At 53.8% G+C, this 13,587-nt stretch overlaps 1 protein-coding gene across 1 annotated transcript in view; it reads right to left on the bottom strand.

Annotated features, from left to right (window-relative positions):
* The window catches only part of P2RX3 (purinergic receptor P2X 3), a 36,303-nt gene extending 23,615 nt beyond the window's left edge, over positions 1–12,688 (bottom strand). The window contains exons 1-5 of the mRNA XM_006160805.1: positions 12,382–12,688; positions 1,926–2,061; positions 1,446–1,517; positions 975–1,038; positions 183–276 (exon numbers count right to left, since the gene is read on the bottom strand). Coding sequence (XP_006160867.1) covers positions 183–276; positions 975–1,038; positions 1,446–1,517; positions 1,926–2,061; positions 12,382–12,500 — 485 coding nt within the window. The 5' untranslated portion in view covers positions 12,501–12,688. The remainder of the gene's footprint in view (positions 1–182; positions 277–974; positions 1,039–1,445; positions 1,518–1,925; positions 2,062–12,381) is intronic.
* Between the last annotated feature and the right edge of the window lie 899 nt (positions 12,689–13,587).

The following is a 13,587-nucleotide window of genomic DNA, read 5'->3' as shown; positions in this document are numbered from 1 at the left end:
AGTGGGATGGGCGGGGGAAGATGACCTCCTGAGGTTACGTTCCCCACCCTGGAGTGAGCCACTGCTGGGGGGACCCAAGACCCTCCACCCGCTCAGTCTCTCTGAGACGCACAGCTCCCCACACCACACCGGCCAAGGGGAGCTGGGCGGGTCCTCTCTCCTCCGTCTGTCGCAGCTCTTACATTTCCACAGTGTCCACCTCAGTGGGGCACCAGCCCTGGATCTCACAGGTCCGGAGCACCGAGCTGTAGTTCACGCAGCGGCCAGTGAGGATCCCTGTGAGGGGAAAACACAACTTCTGGGGGTCCGCCTGCCCTTTGCCACTCCCTTCTCCCTCCCCACACGCATCAGGGACCTCCTCCTTCCCCCACACACCCCAGCAGGTGGAAGGAAAGGATGGGCAGGGTGAGGGGAGCCGCATTCCCCGTGGGGCTCTCTCCCTCCTTTCCTCCCAAGCCCCAGGCTGAGCCAAAGGGAGTGACAGCCCTTCTTTCTAAGTTCTAAGCCAAGCCACCCCAGGACCCCTCCTTCTGGCTCTTCCATCCTGCCTCCAAGCCTGCGCTGCAGATGCTCCTCTGCCTGGAATGCCCTTTCTGAAGCTGCCTCTGCCTTGCCAAATCCTACTCATCTTCAAGGCCCATCCGAAATGTCACCACATCAAGGAAGCCTTTTGGTGCCACCCACCTAGAACCAACCCCTCTCTTTCCGGGGCTCCCACAGTCTTTTGTATGCCTGTGATGGCGTTTGCTACTTCACAGCACCCTGTCTGTCACCCACTCTCCCTGGACTGGGAACTCTGGAGGCTGGGGCTGGGCCACCTCTGTGGCCTGCTGGGTCTGGCGCCCACTGAGCACCTATAAATGCCAGCGGAACTGCATGGACTCACTGATTCTCCCTCCCTCTCCGGCTCTACTGCCCTTCACGGTTCTGCCAACGCGGTGGGTGGTGAGGGCTAAGGCAGGGGCTGCACTCACCCCCACCCGGGAAGCGCTCGGGCCCGCACTGGCTGTCTGACGTACAGCGGTACTTCTCCTCGTTCTGTGGATGACAGATCCACAGGTGGGTGGAGGACCCTGCACTGGCCCGTGGTGAGCCCTCCTCTCCCACCACCTCCCGCAGCCGCGGCCTCTGAGGGTGGAGGCCCTGGGTCACAGCTCCAAAGCTGGACTTCGGGCCTCTGCTGACACCCATGCATCTCCCTGCCCACCCCCATTTTCTTCCTTGACCTTGCCCAGCCTGCCTCACCTCTGGGCAGAATCCTTGCATCTGGTTTTCAGTGACAATCATCTTGGTGATGATGACAAAGACAGAGGTGCCCTGGGGAGAAGGAGAGGGGGGAGGCCCTGGGTCACAGCTCCAAAGCTGGACTTCGGGCCTCTGCTGACACCCATGCATCTCCCTGCCCACCCCCATTTTCTTCCTTGACCTTGCCCAGCCTGCCTCACCTCTGGGCAGAATCCTTGCATCTGGTTTTCAGTGACAATCATCTTGGTGATGATGACAAAGACAGAGGTGCCCTGGGGAGAAGGAGAGGGGGGAGAAAAAATGCAACAGTTCCCATCTGCCAGGCAGGAACTGCCATCACCCCCCTCTAAGGGCAGGAAACCGAGGCTGGGTTAGGGGATTCCGCCAAGGCTGAAGGCTACCAAAAGCTCTTTCCAGCCACCCTCATGGCCCCTTGTGTTACTTGATGCAGCGCATCTCAGGACAGAGCTTGGAAAGGAGCCCAGCCTTCCTGACGCCTGGTCTTGTACTCGGGGAGGGGGGGGGTAGGCCCAAGCTCCCCTCACGTCCCTACTGTTGGAGAGAGGGTCTTGGGGTCACTGATAGCCCATATTCTGGCTTGCAAATCCCACTTGCTCTCTCCTTGGCCTGCCCCGATCCCCCTGCTCAGTGTCTGTGTGGTCTCTGGTGGTGACCCTTACCTGGTATGGGGTCACGTAATCAGACACGTCCATGACTCTGTTGGCATAGCGTCCGAAGCCTTTCACCTTGGTGACCACGGAGGACTCAATGGCCGTGTCCCGCACCTGGTAGGCCTTCTCGTGCAGAAAGACCCAGCTGAGCAGAGCAGGGAGGGAAGAGGAGAGCCTGTGGGCCCTGCAGGCAGAGCTGGGGGAGGCCCCCTTCCTGCAGCGCTCAGGACGCCATCACAGGGTGCCAGGCGGGCAGACCCTAGAGGGCACCCTTGGGTGGCTCAGAGTATTGTTTCTCCACCTTTACCCGCTACCGCCACTCCCAGGAGCCCTTTATACACCCCCCACCCCACCTATCGTTTTCCTTCCCATTAAACCCTAAGACGGCAGATAACTGCTCATAGACTGTGTGCATATTCGAGCTGTATGGGGAACCAGCAGTTAGCATAATGGCTATGTCGCTGGACTCCCACGTAGTCGATCGCGGCCCGGACCCGATGGCTTAAACTAACGCCGGGCACGTGTGGGTGTGTGCACAAGATCCCAAGAGGAGAATGGAGAAGGGATTGTGGCGTGACCATCCTCCCTGGGGGGTGATTTCTCGCTTTCTGTCTCTATGTCTCTCTCTCGCTCTCTCTCTCTCTCTGTCTGGCAAGCGCATGCGCCCTATAGCAAAAACCTCTCAAAAAAAAAAAAATCAAAACATTCTAGCTGTATGCATGAACAGCGAGATGGTTTACACCCCACACCACCGACTTTTTCTCAACTCCTCGGGGGCCAGATTGCCCAGCTGAGAACCGTGGCTTAAATTCATTGCTAGCAGGCATCTGGGGAGCCAGGGGGGCAGAGGATTCCTTCCAAGCTCTGCCTCTCTGCACCCTCGGCTTTGCTCAGAGCTGTAGCCCAAGCGCCCAACGCGCAGTAGAGGTTCATTAAATGAATTAACAAAGGGAGCTGGGCACTTGCAGAGTCCCCATCTGTCCACGTGTGGGCGGAAGACAGGAGAGAGAGGGAGTGACTGAGCCTTTACCTGACAGGTAAACGGAACCGGAACCGGGGGAGGGAGAGGAGAAGCCTCTCGGCTCATTCCTTGGCTTGTGCTGCCACCCAGTGGTCATTTACCTGTACTGGCTTCTCCCTACAGCTCTAAGGTATTACGGGACCACGTGGCTGAGGCTGAGAATTTCTCCATTCTCGCCTGACTCCCCAGCCTCTCCCGCCTTCCCCAGCAGCAAGAAGTGCCTGCGGACGCGTGCTAGCAACGGCTTCCTCTCCATGTCTGTGAGATGCCTGCCTTTCCACCCCAAATCACTCATTGTAGCCCTCAAGGCTCAAGCCACTTACTGCTACCCCTCCAGCCTGGGATACGGGGTGTTTGTGTGTAAGGGCGTACTGGGAAGTGGACGCTGTCTCTGTCTCCATTCTATGGATGAGAAAGTAAGTTTAATAAGTGCTGAGGACCTTCTTGCACCTGGGCTCCCCCACTGCCAGAGAGACAGACCATGTATGGGCACGTCCATTACGTCGTTAACACTGTCTCCCGACCTCGTGACCACGAGAGCTAGTTTGGGAGACCTACCGGTGCCATCATGGACTCAGGGCACATGCTTGTGGACGTTTTAGATCCAGGTCATTTTCTGCATCTACTCAAGGCGCTACGATGTTGGAAACCCACTTCGGGTGGGAGGGCTGGGCTGTTAGAGTCCGGGCCAGTAACCTGCAGAGGCTGGGCTGGGCTGACCTGGGGAGTTTGCAGGGAGCCAGGACTTCAAACCCAGGAGCTTTTGGCCACCAGAGGCTGCCCTCCGGGGCGGCATGTGCCTTGTGTCTGGGAAGGCCCAGGAGAGGTTGAGGCTCCCATGCATCAGGCATCCTGGCAGGTGTTGAGATGCCACACCTCAGGTAGAGGCTGGATGGGGTGACCTCGAGGAGTCCTCGTTGTTGGAAGATGCCAAGGAGAGCCGTGTCTGGGACATGCCGGGGTAGGGAGCAGTGTGGGAGTGGTCACCGTCACAGGTAGCTGAGCGCCACAGCCATGGCTGCTGCACACGCCGGCTGGTCTTGCAAGTGGCTCCTTGTTCAGTTTTCAGTGAGTTCAGGGGCATCTCCATAATGAGGTTTCCCCACTCTAATTCCTTTTGAGTAATTAAATTTTATTTATTCGGGCTGGCAGATGGTATGGTGGATAGAGCCGCCGGATTGCCACATGTTCGACTGCGGTTCAAGGCCCAGACCTGGCGGCTTGTTTTTTCACTTTCCCTCTCGCTCTCTGGTCAAATTAAAAAGAAGAATAATAATAAATGGAACAAAATAAGTAAATAAATAATTCTTTTTAAAAATTATTTATTTAAAAATATTTTTGCCACGAGACCAGCAGTTACCGTAATGGCTATGTCGCTGGACTCCCATGTAGTCGACCGCAGTTTGAGTCCCGGACCCGTGGCTTAAACTCACGCTGGGTGTGTGTGTGTGCGTGCCCAAGATCCCGAGAGGAGAATTAATGAGAAAAAGGATTGAGGCATGGCCATCTCCCCTGGGGGGTGATTTCTCACTTTCTGTCTCTCTATCTCTCTCTGTCTTTCTGGCAAGCGCATGCACCCTATAGCAAAAGCCTCTCAAAAAAAATAATATTTTTTTTTTGTGTGTGCCACAGGGTGTACGAGCTTGCTAGAGAGAGACAGAGACAGAGAGCGAGGGAAAGTGAGACATCACCTCTTCATGGGGGCATGGGCACACCACAATCCCTTCTCTTCCATTCTCCTCTCTGGATTTTGGGCATCTGCCTGGTGTTTTCAGGCCCCCAGGTCTGGAACTCCGTCCGCAGCGTCAGCCGTGTTAGAAGGTCCAGCTCCTTCACTATCATGCTACTGCTGGCCCTAACTTTTGACTTTTAATGACAAGTAGTAATTGTATGTATGGGGGGAAGGGTCTTCCAAAAGTTCAGGGAAGATGCATATTATGAAAAAAACTCTGCATGGATTTCGATTTTTTTCGTACCCCAATAAAATCGTGTTTTAATTCTATTTTTCCACCAACATTTTTGACATCTCCTTGTATACAACACAGAACGATCTTATCAAGCTAAGTAGCATATCCATCCGCTCACATACTTTTCAGTTTTCCGGAGTCTCACTCCCTGGAATTCTGAATGCTCTCTTGAGTGGGAGAGAAAGGGCGGAGCCACTGACATGGCTCAAACCTGTCACCCCTTTTCTCATCTCTTCTCGACAGCAGGCCATCATCTACAGACACACCGTTATGGTATGAGCGTTTGCAGACACCCCACACCTCTGTGGAAGTCCCTGCCACTGTGTGCTTTCTGTCCTTAGCACTTTCCTTTTCTCGGAGAGGAGCGGCTTTTTTTTTTTTTTTTTTTTGGAGAGGTTTTTTTTTTTTGCTATAGGGTGCATGCTCGCACCAGATAGACAGAGAGAGACAGAGAGACAGAAAGCGTGAAATCACCCCCCAGGGGGGATGGCCACGCCGCAATCCCTTCTCCTCCATTCTCCTCTCGGGATCTTGGGCATGCATGCACGCGCGCCCGGCGTGAGTTTAAGCCATCGGGTCCAGGACACAAACTGCGGTCGGCTACGTGGAAGTCCAGCGACATAGCCATTATGGTAACTGCTGGTCCCAGGAGCGGCTTTATTAAGCTCTCACCAGGAAGTGTGTCTCACAGAAGAATTTCAGCTGCCATGTCAAGTCTTAGCAGAAGAAAAAGGGGTCTCCCTGAGTCAAAAAATGGTGAACTATCCCCATGAGTTTTATCAGCTCCTGGCCTGGGACCCTCCAGAGTGAAGAGAGGGAGGTCTCAGTCCGTCCAGGCTGCCTGCTCCCGGCTAAGACGGCCTTGCCGCTGCTGCGCACTCACTGGTGTCGGCCAGTCCAAACACGCTCTCGCCCCTCACGGTGCCCAGCACAGAGTGGATACGTTTGTCAGGACTGATCTAATGCAATGGTTTCCTGAGGCCCCACCCCTGACCTTAAAGTCCAGGAACATTCGCAGATGAGAAGCAGGGTTTGGAATATTAGTATCACATAACCAACACAGCACGCTGTGCTGGATCCTTCGATGAATTATTATTTTTAAAATTTACCAGAAGATGACAAGAGGGGGAGAAAATGATAAAGGACCCACTAAAGGGAACGGTCATGCTGCCATCCCCTCTCTTCCAACTCTCCCTCTCATCCGGATTTTGGGTATGCCCGTACACACACTCAGCATGTTCCTCAGACACAGGGTCTGAGCCTGGGGCCCTGCAGTGGGCCATGTGGAACCGGCGCCATAACCATCCGGACGTGGGCTGGCCCATGATGAGTTCTTACCCATGGGATAGCTTCATTATTACCTTCATGTCACACGCAAGGAACCTGAGGCAGAGGAGTATGCTAACTCACTTAAGGCCACACAGCAGGTTAGTGGGTTCCAGACCAGGCAGTCTGCTCCACACCATTCAGGGGCACCTCAACATAAGGTCTCCAGCTTTGTCCCTGCTCAGGGCCAGGCCGAAGGGTCCCGAGCTGAGCCCCAGCTGCATCACCACAGAGAGCATCTGCTAGCTTAGCAAAGTCTCTGCAGGAGGGGGCCCAACACTCAGCAGAACTGTAGCCAATCTCTTTCCTCTGCCTCCTCCTTCAAGGCTCCTTCTGAGGCCCCTCAGGGAGGAAAGTCCACATTAGATTTGTCTCTCTGAGTTAAGTAACAAGCGGCAGGATTTCAGTGGCCCCCAGAGGTGGAGGGGGGGAGGCACCCGAAGATGTCATTAGAGCGGCTCAAATAAAGGGATGCTTCGTTTCCAGAACAGAGGGGCTGAGTCTGTCCCTAGAGGCCAGGGCTGAGATAGGGCAGGACCAAGCCTTCGATTCTTGGCATTTACTCTGCTGCTCCGACTGACTTTTTTTTTTTTATCGCATTCCTGGTTTATTATTTATAGAGCGGAAGGCGGGTGGCGGCTCCTTGGCAGGTGGGATGTGCAGGAAGAAGGCCAGAGCAGCATCCCAGCACCCTCCAGCACCCTGCCTCCACCTCCAGGGAGTCAGGGAGGAGGCCAGGGAGTGGGTGTGAGGAGTGTGTATGGTGCGTGCTGGAGCAGAGGGGTCTCTCGGGAAGGTGTGAGCTGGGCAGAAGGAGGGAGGAGGTGCTAGGGGAGTCCATGAAATAATAATAGTCCCCAGCTATTGTTGAGTCACCATCTCACTTGACATATGCTCCCCTTCTGTAACTCCCTGGAAGGGCGTATTTCTAAACCCATTTTCCAGATACCGGGACTGAGAGTTAGAGATGTGAAGTGACCCACCCCAGGTCCCACTTCCAGTCGGGGTCAGAGCCCGGCTGCTGTCTAGTGCTCCATGTGCGACCCTGGGCTGCAGTGAGGTGAGAGGATGAGCAGGAAGACCAGTCCCTCCTCTCCCAGGACCTGCAGGGAGGTGTTCCCCCCACGTCTGTCCTAGTGTGCTGACAAGGTGCCTCGGGGTTCTGCCTGGGGCAGCAAGGACGGGGCAGGGCAGAATTCCAGGCCCCTCTCTTTATTTACTTGTATGTATTTAGAGAGGTTTTTGCTATAGGGTGTGCGCTCGTGCTGGAGAGACAGAAAGCGAGAAGTCACCTCCCCCGGTCAGGGGGATGGCCATGCCATACCCCTCCTCCTCCATGCTTCTCTCATGATTTTGGGCACGTATGCACATGCACCAGGCATGAGTTTCAAGCTGCCAGATCCAGGACTTGAACTGCGGTTGCCCCTATGGGAGTCTAGCACTTTAACCACCTGCTGGCCCTCAGACCCTCCTCTTTAAACCAGAGCTAGCTCCTCCCTTTTTACTGCTGTAGGTATTGAACGTCTGCACACGATTTGGAATGAGGCTAAATACCATTAACCAGAGGGAGCAGCTGTGCATCGCGCCTTGTGTGAGGGGGACACGGGGTATGGACAGTAGGGCTGTGACTAAGTTGGAGACACCGGGAAACGCCACCGGTCCTTCCAAGAAATGCAGCATCAGAGGGCTGGGAAACTCCCTCCCTGTCTCCGGAAGGTTTCAGAAATCAACCTTCTACCAAGCACTGGCCAGCACTTCTGGGGACTCAGGCCCCAGGGATTTCCATCTACTTTCTCCTCGGATGCTCACAGGATCTAGGAAAAAAACTGGTTCTTAGGAAGTTCCACCCCATAGAGGGGCCTGGGGATTACTACCCAGGCCCAGAAAAGACGTGAGAACAGCAGGTGAATCCTGGCCTCTCCGTGCACCTGGGTGGGTAAAGAAAACCAAGGCTGAGTGGAACAGTGGCCTCCTGTTACACACCGTCTGGGTAGGACTGTGCATCTTGTCTACCTGGCAGGGGCCAAGTATTAATTAACCATTAGCACCACCGGGTTAAAAATCCTTTCAGGGGCACCGGCAGATGGCATAATGGCTATGTCGTTGGACTCCCATGTAGTTGACCATGGTTTGAGTCCTGGACCCAGTGGCTTAAACTCACGCCAGGTGCGTGTGTGTGCGTGCCCAAGATCCTGAGAGGAGAATGGAGGAGAAGGGACTGTGGTGTGGCTATCCTCCCTGGGGGGTGATTTCTCGCTTTCTGTCTCTCTGTCTCTCTCTGTCCTTCTGGCGAGCACATGTACCTTATAGTGAAAAACCTTGTTGTGAATGAAAAACGCCCCCAAAAAAAAAAAAAAAAAATCCTTTCAGGCCAGCAGGTGGTACAGAGGTTAAGGAGGCTGGAACCCACATAACTGACTCCACGGTTCAAGTCTTGGGTCTGGTGGCTTGAAAAATACGCTAGGCACATGTGCACGTGTGCCCAAAATCCCAAGAGGAGAATAGAGAAGAAGGGATTATGACCTGGTTACCCCACCTGCGTTTGCTTTCTCACTGTTTCTATGTCTCTCTGGTGAGAGCACACACCCTATAGACAAAAATGTTTTTTAAAAAGGGGAAAAAGAAAAAATCCTTTCAAACGGTACTGATCAAGGCCACCACCATCCTTCTCCATGGGTGGCAGCAAGTCCTAACAGCTTTTCCTCTGTTCATGCCCACTCCCTCCACCTCCAACCTCCAGGCGACCTCCGACCTGGGGCGTGTTAGCCAGGCTGATCTTCCCAGTTCAGATTTCATCATGTCTGCCTATCTGACTCTCTAGCTCATTTTTTTTCTCTCTCTCTGACACACACACACACACACACACACACACACACACACACACACAAAATGTTTCTGTAGTGAGACCAGCAGAGGGCATTAACGGTTATGCCATGAGACTCCTAGTCGACCAAGGTGCGAGTCCCAAACCCGGCATCTTAAAACTCATGCTGGGCACATGTGTGTGTGTGTGTGCCCAAAATCCTGAGAGGAGAATAGGGAAGGGACTGTGGTTATTCCTCTAGGGTGTGATTTCTCACTTTCTATCTCTCTGTCTCTCTAGCGAGGGCATGCATCCCACAGCAAAAATCTCTTTTAAAAAAAAGTTTCAGTAGCTTCCCATTCACTGCTCTCTGATAAAAACAGAAACGAGGGACTAGCAGATGGCATAATGGTTATGTCGCTGGTCTCCCATGTAGTCAACTGTGGTTCGAGTCCCGGACTGGCAGCTTAAACTCACGCCAGGTGCGTGTGCGTGCCCAAGATCCCAGAGGAGAGTGGAGGAGAAGGGATTGCGGCGTGGCCATCCCCGCTGGGGGGTGATTTCTCACATTCTATCTCTCTGTCTTCCTGGTATGTACGTGCCCTATTGAAAAAAAAAAAAAAGCAAGCAAGCTGATCTGGCCTCTTAGTCTCTGTACTGGTCCATCTTACACCACCCCACCTCCGTTCCCTCAGCCCCAGCCACAACCTTCTTCCTCGTTTGCTGGGGTCTTTTCTTTCCCTTTATAGAGACAAGTTTCTCCACCTCGCGTCCTCCTCTTCCCTTCTCTCGCCTGGGTTAGTTCCGACTCATCCTTCAGATCTCGGCTTGGGTATCACACCTCCAGAAAACCCTCCCTTGGTTCCCGGGCCAAGTCCAGATGCTTTCCTACTAGGGGCTGTCCAGCACTGGGCACTCTGAGCCCCAGGTGAGAGCTGACGTTGGTGGAGACTGTTGGGTTCATGTCCATCTCTTGTCTTGTCCTGTAGCCCCTGAGGGTGAGGACGCTGCCTGCTCTGCCACCCGTCCCCCCGCTCTCTCCTCAGGGCACCTGCCTGGCACGCACAGATGCACCATCTATTTTTGCTAAATGAGAGTCACAGCAGTGGGCTCATGTGCAGACGAGAGACGGGCTTGGGCAGGGGGCTGGGCCGCAGAGCGTGCCGATGTAAGTGGAAGGCGCTGTTCCACAGGGAGCTGTCAGGCGGGAGATGGATTGCGTTGGATTCGAGACGCCAAAGAGCCTCTCACGCTTGCTCCAGCAGGCTGGGCTCCAGCTCTGAGGATCGGAGGTTCCACTTTGATCATGACGAAGGAGAGACAGGGCAGTGGGGGCTGAGGGGGCTGGTCCAGAGGCCGGCTGTCTCTTTCTTCCATCAGTCTCAGGTCTGGAGCCAACGGAGCCAGGCCAGGCTGAGAATGTGCTGAGCCAGCTTTTGCCCTCACCTGGTCCCACCTACCATCTTGGCAGTAATCAACACCTAAGTGTGAAATAAACAAATCATCCTGGAACGTGTAAGGGCCACGTCTGAGCCGAGCTCTGGAGTTGTGGACACTGGACATTTGCAAACATCCTATCTCAAAAACTCCATGCTGGGAGGGAACTTCAAGGCTATTCAATCCTATCCCAAAGCCTGAATCCCTTCTCTAACACCCCGACAAGGAGCCCGGGATGGACAGCTTTGTTACAACGTCTGTATGCCAACGCCTACTGGCAGGGCAGAAAGTCACTTCACGAGCCAAATGTACCCGCCTTCCCACACACACTCTCACACACTACCCCAACCTTTCAGGCAGGCAGGCCCACTCACACGCACACAGATGTCTCCTCTGACTGGCTTGACTAAGTCACGACTGTCAGCGGCTCGCTGTCTCTCACAGGGATCTATTGTCTCAAGGCATGGCCATGAGGCCAGAGATCTGCATCCCAGGAAGGAAAACGCGCGAGGATGCTGCCTATGTTCCGGGGTGCGGGATGCAGGACAGAGCCTGTATTCAGCCCCCACTGTCCCATGGCCTTCACGTGTGTGCCTCTTAGACGTTGGGGCCGAGAGGTGGTGTTTGACCCTTCCTTTTTTTTTTTTTAATTTAAAAAATGTTTAACGTAGTTCAAACAGTGTCTGGTTCATTTTAGCTCCTTCTCCACCAAGCCTGGGGACAGGGACTGCTTCAGCTTCTCTGCCTTCTCTTTGTGATGACCAAAGTGTAAAGGTATCTGCTGCCTCGAACTTTAAACTTCACGTTCTCCTTATTATTTAAATTTTTTTTTAAATTTTAACTTTATTTATTTATTTTATTTTAATGTGACCAGAGAGGGACAGAGCGAAGTAGAGAGGGAGTAAGAAGGCAAACCACCAGGTCCAGGATTTGAACTGCAGTTGCCCCTGTGGGAGTCCAGTGCCCTTAACCACCATGTCACTGCCGACCTCCCATTATCTTTATTTTTCTTGACCTTGATAGATTTGGCATCCTTTCACTGGGCTGTTAGCAGAAAGTCTTTGATTTCCTTCATTTTCCAAGGCATGGAGGGGAGCACAGGAAAGAGGATGCTGACCGGCACCAGCAGCAGCCAGGGACTGGCCCTTACCGGCTCTTACGCAACTCCCAGGATGGGCTGGCTGTTACGAATTCAGGTAGAGACCGGGAATTTACCCTCTTAGACAAAGGGGAGCACGTCTGGATTCTCACACTATGTTTAGAAAAATGACTCTCCTCAGTAGCTCTGCCCTTGGGTTTACTTGGGCTGTGTTTCTCCTCACCCTGAGGGGCCGTTTCTCTCGTGGTCCTACTCACCAAGAGCCAGGGCTTCTCCCTTGCCAAGCCCTCTCCCCATCTCGCCCATGCCAGGAGGGAATTCCACATTCTCAAACCGATCCAGGGCTCCCCTGCCCTCCCCATGGGCCCTTCTCCCTACCTGCTATCAACAGGATCAACTGTCACCATCACCCCTTTCCTGTCCCCCCTTATCTTTATATAGCCCCCAAGAGTTGACTGAGAAGAATAGGAAGAGGTGGGGGAGGCTGTGCCTGTTCTCCGGTTGGGGGATGGGGAGACCATGGAGAGTAGAAGTGGGTCAGCCAGAACCTCTCCCGATGGGGGCAGTGCCAGGGCGAGGACCCCACACCTCCGAGTGGCTGGAAATGGCTCTCCAACTCTGGAGGATGTACTGGGAACAAGAACCCAACACAGGACAAGGTTCTGGGTGGGGGCTAGTCCTTAGGACATGGCTCCCCAGAAAGAGGGTGTCTTCCCTAAGAGAGGACCAGCTCAGGAAGCCGGATTACAATCCAGCAGTGAGGGGAGTAGGGGAAGGACAGGGCACCAGGACCTGAAGGGCTGAAGACTCACCCCACAAAGTAGGAGATGATCAGAAGCTGAACTGCCCGGTTGATGATCCCGATGGTCCAGCTCTTCACCACCACTGACTTCGTGGTCTCGTAGGTGAAGAAGTCGGATATGCAGTTCATGCTGCGAGAGTGCTCAGGGGCCCCCCAGAAGAGACCCAATGGTGGCCTCAGGAGAAGAAGTCCTCAGGACAGGGAGACAGAGGTTACAGTCTGGAGGGGGAGGCTTAGAGGGTTTTGAGGAACGGGAAGGCTGTTCCTTTAAGCCAGGCAACCCTAGATAGTGCCCAGGCTCTCTCTCTGCTCCTGACACTCTGGCTGCCAAGAGTCTAGGGCCAGGGCGGGGGACCCCCTTTTTGTTCGTCTCCACCCCACTCCCCTGTGATGTCACGGCAGGGGTGGGGTCTTTAATCCTGGGCTCCTGATTGCCTGGGATGCAGCTGGCGAGGGCCCTCTGGGACTCATGTTTTATCTGCACTCTGTCTACTGCTTCTGTTCCATTCTCCTGTGCCGCATCCTCATCCCAGCTCACCAGCTGCTCCATGCTCTTCCTAAAGCCCCTCTGTAAGGCCCCACACCCTGGCCACCTAATAGCCTGTCTGAGTACCCCTCTATTCCTCTGCAGCCATCCCCTTCCTTCTTGGGCTGCCTCCCACATCATGGATCAGGACGGGGAGGGGGTCTCTTGAACATTTTTCTGGATCTCTTGGGAAGGCATGAATCAAGAAAAGATTTGCTAACTCTGGTCGGCAGCGACTGAAGCTTTACTTGCAGTACAGCAGTTATCATTTCTTTTTTACTATCAGTGTAATTATTCAAATCATCCATTCGATTATGGACTCCTAGAAGGCGGGGGTTGCTTTCATCTCGTTCACTGTTTTCCTCAAATCCTAGAAGTGTGTTGGATGAACAATAGGCCCTCAATCCATGTCATTAAATCCAATGGTATTTATATAACTAGGCAGTGTTGGAATAGCCACTACCCAGAGGTTGAAGCCCAGAGTTCAAGGCCAGCAACAGTGCTGGCCCCGAGACTAGATAATTAAAGGAAAGTTGTGTGTGTGATTTAATCTAGTCTCTTACTCCTGGGCTGAGGAAGGAGCTGGTGCAATGATTGTCAGGGAAACCTTGAGTTTTGTAGTCTATCGAATGTCTGTATACAGGACGTAATTATCAATCACTCTGAAATAGTTACTGTGATCGTGGCGGA

The sequence above is a fragment of the Tupaia chinensis genome, unplaced genomic scaffold (assembly GCF_000334495.1).
Source record: "Tupaia chinensis unplaced genomic scaffold, TupChi_1.0 Scaffold000709_1, whole genome shotgun sequence".
Classification (NCBI taxonomy): domain Eukaryota; kingdom Metazoa; phylum Chordata; class Mammalia; order Scandentia; family Tupaiidae; genus Tupaia; species Tupaia belangeri.
This window is presented reverse-complemented; position numbering and strand designations above follow the sequence as displayed.